The sequence below is a fragment of the Mchenga conophoros genome, linkage group LG18 (assembly GCF_057382185.1).
Source record: "Mchenga conophoros isolate Kocher_MC1m ecotype Shallow Benthic linkage group LG18, M_conophoros_male_GT1.1, whole genome shotgun sequence".
NCBI lineage: Eukaryota > Metazoa > Chordata > Actinopteri > Cichliformes > Cichlidae > Mchenga > Mchenga conophoros.
Window position 1 is genome coordinate 32,108,376 of NC_140543.1, and position 8,334 is coordinate 32,116,709.

At 39.7% G+C, this 8,334-nt stretch overlaps 1 protein-coding gene across 1 annotated transcript in view; it reads right to left on the bottom strand.

Annotated features, from left to right (window-relative positions):
* The window catches only part of rab2a (RAB2A, member RAS oncogene family), a 29,042-nt gene extending 21,066 nt beyond the window's left edge, over nt 1-7,976 (bottom strand). Inside the window, exon 1 of the mRNA XM_085253931.1 lies at nt 7,773-7,976. Coding sequence (XP_085110057.1) covers nt 7,773-7,818 — 46 coding nt within the window. The 5' untranslated portion in view covers nt 7,819-7,976. The remainder of the gene's footprint in view (nt 1-7,772) is intronic.
* Between the last annotated feature and the right edge of the window lie 358 nt (nt 7,977-8,334).

Consider the following 8,334-nt stretch of genomic DNA (forward strand, 5'->3'; position numbering starts at 1 on the left):
ACAAGTTGTCTCATACCATGGGGCAATTTCCCAGACTGAACTAGTTCTTACCTTTATTTGATACCTATTTCAAATTGTTTTTAATTACAATAAATCACAGCTAACACACTTCAACCAAAATCGATTGAAAACCAGACAGTACAAAAGACTGACATCGCTTTAGGGTTTGAAAAGTGAGGATAATGCAACATACTTTTTTTTAATGGCCATCAGGGGTGACAACTGCAAAAGGACTTTTGGTTCCTACAGATGTTTGTGTGAAAACTGCCTTTGAACTCCATCTCTGTAAATACTTTCCTAATGGGATTATGGGCTCAGTCATTCATTTTGGGTATGAATAGCACATTTGTAAATTCTGTTCATTTTAACTGTAAAAAGAGGGAAAAAACAGTGCTGGCTAAAAAGATGGTCACTGACTAACAACTTGTGACTGACAAGTCTGCTAGTATGAACCACGCTGTGGTGTGGTTTCAGCCAGTCACGCACCACTCAATTTTTGTAAACCCAGCCAGTTGGTGAGGCCAGGTTGAAAACAAGAGTGTACGATTGTGTCCATTTTTACCACCAGTTAAAGTGCAGAGGTCTTGGACTGTACAGAAGGAGATATTGGACGGCTTGAAGAGTAAGACGTTCTGGAGAAAACGTTGAAAAAGACAAAAACAAAAATACTGCAATCACTGTGCTTCCTCTTTCAACTTCTAGTCCTATATCAGTATTGATGTTGAAGTTGACGTTTTGCTTCAGTGGTGACACCTATTGTCCACGGGAGGACTGCATGGCCTCAGTGCCAGTATAAACGGTGAGGAGGCATTGATGACGTCAGGTCTTCTGACACAACCAACACAAAACCATAACAGACATTAACAGGGCACAAATCAGCAAGTGACGTCATGATGTCTGTGTTCATGTTTTATACTGAGGATGCAGAAAGTGAGCTGATTTGTGAGCACCACAAACAATATTATAGTGAGAGCAGAGAAATGTCAAATGTAATGACTTTTCCCTTTTATTTTGCTCACAGCTTATCAATAATCACAACTGAAGTTTTCTGTGTGACTGTTCATGTAAAAACATTGGATGCTGTTGTGCTGCTGTACATGTAGTATGACTGCAGTCTTTGCTTACCCATTCCAGACAAAAACCGTTGAAACTGTTAATCCGGCAGGACAAATTGAGCATTACATCCCTTTCCAGGCCTCATCTGCTGAAAAATAAGTCGAGGCTCTAACACATGAAAATGTGTAAATATGCTCACTTATAGAGCAGGGCGATATGACCAAAACTATTTATCACGATATACATTTGAAAATTTGCAATAACGATATAACTGACGATATAATTGACACTAGACAAAATACTTTACAACTCCACAACTTTATTAGTGAAAAAAAACCCATCAATGTATTTTCACTTAAACAAGCAGCTGTTTTTTTATGTGCATTAAAGTTATATAAAAATTTAACAGTGCAAATTCCTCGCTGACAGTTTAACCAAAAGGCATTTCCAGTGGAAATTGGCCGACATGTCCTCAGCATAACCATGTATAATACCCACAAAACTTAAAAAGAGCTGAAGCACAGTACGTATCACTCCGCGAGGCTCCTGCCTACGATAGCCGTAATGCTCCGACAATCCATCAAGCGGTGCGGCTTCGTAGCTTAGCAAAGACGTCTGACAGATTTTCGAGCGCTGTGTACCACATAAAATCGTTTCGAGGTCAGTAAACACAACCAGAGTTCATACATAAGGCACACGGGATTATAAGGGGCGCTGTTGATTTTCAGAAAAATCAAAGGATTGATTTTAAGCGCGCCGTATTTTCCAAAAAACACAGTAATAACGACGGCCCGCTAGCATGCGCTACCAAAAATAGTGCTTTGTTGTGTATCTGATGGACAAAAGCTAAACCAGTTCCACACCACTGAAGTTGCAGCATTTTTACAAACCAGTTCTGGTTCATCCGTTTCATTCTTTCGCCCTTCTCATTCTCTGTCGCCGGCACGCTTTTTCCTCCATGTGCATATGAAAACAAAGGCACTGCGCATGCGCGTTTTACCCATATTCTATTGCAATATTTCATTTTCTTATCATTGCCCAACATTATACCGGTATTACCGTGAACGGTATGATATGGCCCAGCCCTACTCACTTATTCCTGATACTGTTATTCTGGTCACTAAAAACGTCAAATGTTGATACCATTTCATCTCTAGCACTCAGAAATGTAGCAATTAAGTTTTATGAAGAGATGATGTGGGCTGAGAATTAAAGTATAACACAAGCGAAAAAATTACTATTTCGTCTGAAATGAGACAAGAAAACGCTGACATTAAGCAGGCACAATACACAACCTTGTTGCACATGGTTGGTGCCGATGTGTTAGGAGTGTCCAGCAAGCCAGTGAGATGTTGCTCTGCTCATTTACAGCAGTAACTTGAAGCTTGGCTAGGTCAGCAGACTGCACCACAATCCCTGCTGAGGAATTTGACAGGAACTGTCCACGGGAACAGTTTTTTGCACATTAAGTATTACTCAAGTGCATTCAAGTGTGATCTGAAGCTGTCATCCCCATAGGCTGTCGGCAGGGGATTTCAGAAGTTGAGAACAATATAAAATAGCTGAAGTTATAGTTTTAGAGATCCTTAAAACTTAAACTCAATCAGCATTCTATTCTGAATGACGGACCCTATATACAACAATAATTATTAGATCCCAAGTTGTGGGACTATTTGTTAATCAAACCTGGTCAAATTGCAGTCCCACAATCCTGACAAGGCAGATTTCACACAGTTAATATTTACTGTTATAGGTCCCCCATTAACCCAGTTTAATCACACATGAACGCAATGTTATCCCTCAAACACTACTGTCATCAGAAAACCACCTCAACTATGAATAACACACTTTTTAGCTCAGTTCACACTCCAGTCTGGTCATTACTGCGAAGAGGTCTTTTAAATTAGGGCTTATGGGACACCGTACTCTGTATACCGCAAAAAGATTAATGATAAAACAAGTCAAGGACAGGTAGTTTCTGTTTAAGTTATGTTTCTGCCTGGTTACAGTTTTAGGTGGTTGTATGACCTAACATAGATGTTACTAATGTTTGCTTGAGCAATTTTCTTTGGTATCAAAGGTTTCATAGACCAAATATTTGAAGCAAAACACTCAGGTGATTAATAACTAATGAAAATGTGTTAGTTGCAGCCTTTCTCATGAACACATCTAAAGAGTTTTAAAAAATGACGTCATTTGTTGGGGGGGTGAATTGTGGAAAGCTAATAATCATAATTATTAGACAGGAAAACTACACACAAACATTTACCACAACTCCACTGTAAGTTCCCAAGGATACCTGTAAAAAAAAACTTTAGTCAAAGCAGATACACATGCAGGACTTAACAAAAGGTCCATGAATGAAGGATTTGTTCATTTTAGCCAAAGACCGGATATTATTGCATAAAAAATCCCAACGAACTATAGCTGTGCATATTGAAATCTGTCTGTGCTTTTCATAATGAAAACTGCTGTGAAACAATGAACCTCAAATTCTCTGAATGGGGTCAAACTCTAAAATTTGAAAAGCTGGAGATCTACAGGCTGTGTTCAGTAGGACAGAGCCTATTTTTGGACATTCAATCTGTACTGAAGCTATAATTTCTGTTCAGATGCAGTTTGTCTTCTGCAAGCTATATCTGAGGACAGCCTGGCCATGGGTCAGAGAGACAGTCAACACTGAATTAACCTTTTCCTATGTCTCAGAATAGTCAATCCAATTTATCATTATTCGCCTGTGCAAGTCCCTGCTACTCCTTTAAGTCATAAAGCAAAGCATCTCCTCTCAAACACTCCACGAAGGGTTGAGAGAAAATAAGAGGAGAGAGAGGTGATGACACCTGGAATGATATCAGAATCAGAATCAGAATACTTTATTCATCCCGAGGGAAATTAGGGGTTACAGCAGGCAGCACGCTAATGGCACATGCGCACTCACAAAGGAACCTTCTGACCAACTTTACACAAACATCACATTGGGCAGACATGTCAGAAGGTAGGCTGATAGGAAAAAAACAACGAAAATACACTACATGAGGTAAGAGGAGGAGAAAAAAAACTCCACTCAGACTGAGCTCCTAGTGGGAGAACAGTTTGATAAAAGAAAAAACACCTCGGTAAGTTTTGACAAATGTCACATTTCAGAAAGCATCAGCAACACAGCAAGGATGCAGGCATTAGAGCAACAATGGGTAGACGCCAAATTAAAATGACACATGGACAAGTTAGATAAAGGTCAAGAAAATTAATAGCAGGCCATGAATCTACACCTAAGGTGAACAACTACCAAAACACATACTACATGCCAAAAAAGGTAGGATGCCACTGGACAAAGTGACTTGTCTCTGTGTGTTTTTCCCCCTAGAAAGTCATACACTGCAGCTGTATTTCTGTATTAATTATAGTTAATATTTTAAAGAAAAATCTCTGTGAGAAACTAGTTGAACTATTGAGTTCAACCAAAGGAAAAAAGTGTCAACTCTGAATACATGTCTGGCAGGTGGGGTTAAGAGCACCAGCTGCATGAGTGTATTAGCTGGGAATCAAAGGAGCTTGCAAAGAAAAGCGTCTGGACTTCTTTAAGTTGCTTGAAGACGTTTCACCTCTCATCCGAGAAGCTTCTTCAGTTCTAAGCTCCTTTGACTACGATGACCTGGATGACTGAGAACCTTCACAGACATTAGCTGGGAATGTTTCCTCAGACTAAAATGATGTCTACGCATCACACCTTAAAACCCAACTAAAACTCACTGACTGGAAATACATCTTCCTCAGTCTTCATGTGTAGATGAATGATTACAGCACTAAAAGACTGCCAATCTTACTGGTACTGACCATCATACTAGGCACATGGGGAAGATGGAAGCCTTAATGATTACTTTTCACAATAAAAGCCTCACTGAACATTGATTAACCTGGAGATCGGAGGTTTTTCTGGTGTTTAAACTTGTGGATTTGCTTTGACTCAGCAAAGCAGTTACAAGGTAACAAGATGACACACCCAAGTTAAACTTGTCCAACTACTAGTCTATGACTGGTTTTAGATTTTAATAACCATCATATCTCCTTTAGGGTGAAGATAAGACCAAGATAAGATGTGTTATATTCTATAAAATTAAACATAGAAGAAACAAATAATTCCAAAATAAAATTATTAAATACAGTCATACAAAAGTGTAAAAACTGACCGCCTAATGAAAATACAAAAACCGATCACAGTCAAAAAGAGTTCTTCCAGAAAACAGAAGAGTTCTTCCAGAAGATGTCCCTTTCTCTTTCGGACACACTTTTCACATTCAAATCGCCCCACACTTTGTCCACAAAGTTGCCACAAGCCAAGCTGATGTTGTCTAACTAGTTAGTTAAGTATTTAGGTGGTGGCAAAAATTAGCAAGTTCTACTCATACCAGTGATTCACCCACTGAATTACATGCCTTGCACTGGGCTTTTTGTTGTTTTTTGCCTAAGCTATAGCCTGGTATTAACATTGTTTACAGATAAAATATAGCTCTAGAAATTTTCAATTTTAGCAAGGGAATAAAGAACCAGACAAATATTTCATACTGTTATACCTGTTCAGCTAACATCTATTGACTTATGTTCACTAATAAAGGTAGGCTAAATCATTTATTTCTGTATTGAATAAATATGATTGGGTGCCATCCTGCTGGTATGCTGGTAAGCAAGAGATAAACTCCCCACTGTCTCCTTCCCCTCTCTCCCTGCATCTACATGCAGCAACTCGTAAGCAGCTTCGCTGTTCCCAGTCACTGCTACATAATTAGCAATAAGCATTGTAGCTTATGAACAGTGCTACATACATTGTTTGCAAGATTAAATCCCTTCTCCCCAACCCACCTTAGTTTAAGATGATCTGATCAGTCTGACTTGCATCATAGTATGATAACAACATTGCAGGCTAGTTTCTTACTTAAAATGACCTGTCTCCTATACATAAGTGTAACTGCTGACCTTTCTGTTGACAGAAATCACATGACCTAGTATAAGTAAACATCATGACTCCTGCACCTTTGAGTCTCATCATTGACAATGCTGGAAAATATTTTTTACTCAAGCAATCGCTGGATAGGTTTTTACTTCTGAAAATCACTCTTGATGTATCTCTCAGCCCCAGATGAATTGAGCCAGACAGAACAGTCAGATATATTGGGATTATGTAACGTTGTATTAAAATGACATATTACATGCAGAAAATGATGTTTTTACAATTATTTACTGTTGTATACAGTTACTACTACTCTGCCCCTAAACCTATTTAGAAGCCTTTCTACTGATCACAACAACAACAAATCAGTGAGCCAATTAGATTTTCACCTGGCAGACTAATGTTAGGTTTCTTTCCAGGGATTCCTGAAAGTGATCCCAAACACCCCACGCTAAATTTGTAATGTCATATGATGAGAAGATGATAGCTATGGAACATTTGGCCCAGCAGCTTTTTTGACACTAATATTAATTACATGTTATGTCCTGGACACCAGATATTTTAGTTAAAAAATAAATACTATTTCCCCCTGGAAATATGCTTGAAAAACAAAACGAGGCTAGCACTGCAATGCCCGCGTGTGTGCTTAAAAAAGCCTCTTGAGGCAAAAGTAAGTGGCGCACAGATGGAGTATTTCTGGTGTAGACATCTGTGTAATCAAGCTGGGACCTTTTCAACATTCACTACTGAAGATAAACAACATACTTGTACGAAATCATAACAGCAGCAGGCAGAACGTGACCCTGCTTGGCAATAACAGTGTAGTAAACATGAAACCCACCACAGTGTACATCATCTAAGACAAAACTACATATCCGCACAATGGGAGTCTTTCCCCAATATCTATTTACTCTGAAAATTTTCTAGCTGCCTCTTACTATCGCTGGCAGTTTATCTTACTAAAGCTCTCGTTGTACCTCACAGTAAGACCTGCCGCCTTTTCTAAAACTGGTGCTGTAACAGTATAATATAGAAATGTACCTGCAACTACACAGCGGTACCCCTCATCAGTACAGCCTGCTAAAAGTAAACAGATGACAACACCGCCGGCTAATTGAGCGGTTTCCAGCACAAGATATACAAACCTACATTTTGGTAAATGAAGCGCAAAACATGGAACCATGCAACGACTCCAAATCGCATGGATATATGTAGCCAGAAATTAGATCTGCTCTACGCCATTTCAGGGAATATTAGAGGTGCAGCTTGGCGTCTTGGCCTTCTCTGACAAGAAGCTAAGCTAATGTTTAGTAATTATAAGACATGAACAACAACAGAAATTGGTAGTGTGGTTGTCTGTCGTATGTAGCTGCAGTGAGTGAAGCATTATTTGGATGTCGTGACAGTCGGTTGCTAAATATTTGGTGGAAAAGCTACTTAGCTGGGCTGGCAAGCTGTGGCTAACACCCCCACCCTCGACGCAAAGGGACAAAAGGCCCAAACATTTATCAGCCGCTATCAACCTTGACACAAGCTACTCCAAGGCAGCTTGTGTAAAGATTCCTCTGTAGATTTTTAACACTGCCAGGGGTCGCTTATTGTTATCTAAATATGTTAATAGAGAAGGATTGGAGCTGTCATCCCACCCCTTCTGTCTCTGCTTTTACCACGTCATTGAACTATCCAACACTGCGGAAATACGCCGCTAGCTAGCGGCTAAGAGCTAGGTAAATGCTAACTGGCAGTCTAACTGGCACTTGTTGTAACTTACCCGTGTCTCCGATGATGATGTATTTGAAGAGGTACGCATACGCCATGACCCCTGGTTTGTGCAGTTAGCTGTCTAGCCCGTTACACCTTCGTAAAATCGAACGTTACCGTGTGAAGAAAGTGGCTGACAGACTGTTAGCCCGTTTCTCTCTGTCCGTGCTGAGGAAGGAACAATAAACAGCCAGAGCCTCGGCTCGACGTCACACGGTCCGCCCTCGCCACGCTACACAATGAGGTCTTCAGGGTCTGCTCGGAAATTTACGATGCATTTCACTAATTCCACTCTTAGTGGAAATGATGGGGGGAAAAAATCACCTTTTAAAAAAAAAAAAGTCAAACAAATTTTTCAGGAGGTATTAGAATCACTTCACTTTGTTATTAAATGAATAAAAAATTAAATAAAAAGGGAGCAGAGATCACTGCTGCCACCTTCACAACATATAAAACAAATTCAAGGATAAACAATGTAAATGAAACAACACCGTGAAGCGGTATGCATAATACCATAAACAGTACCACATAGCAATGGCGATTCTAGGCTCAAACCTTTAGGGGGACTCAGC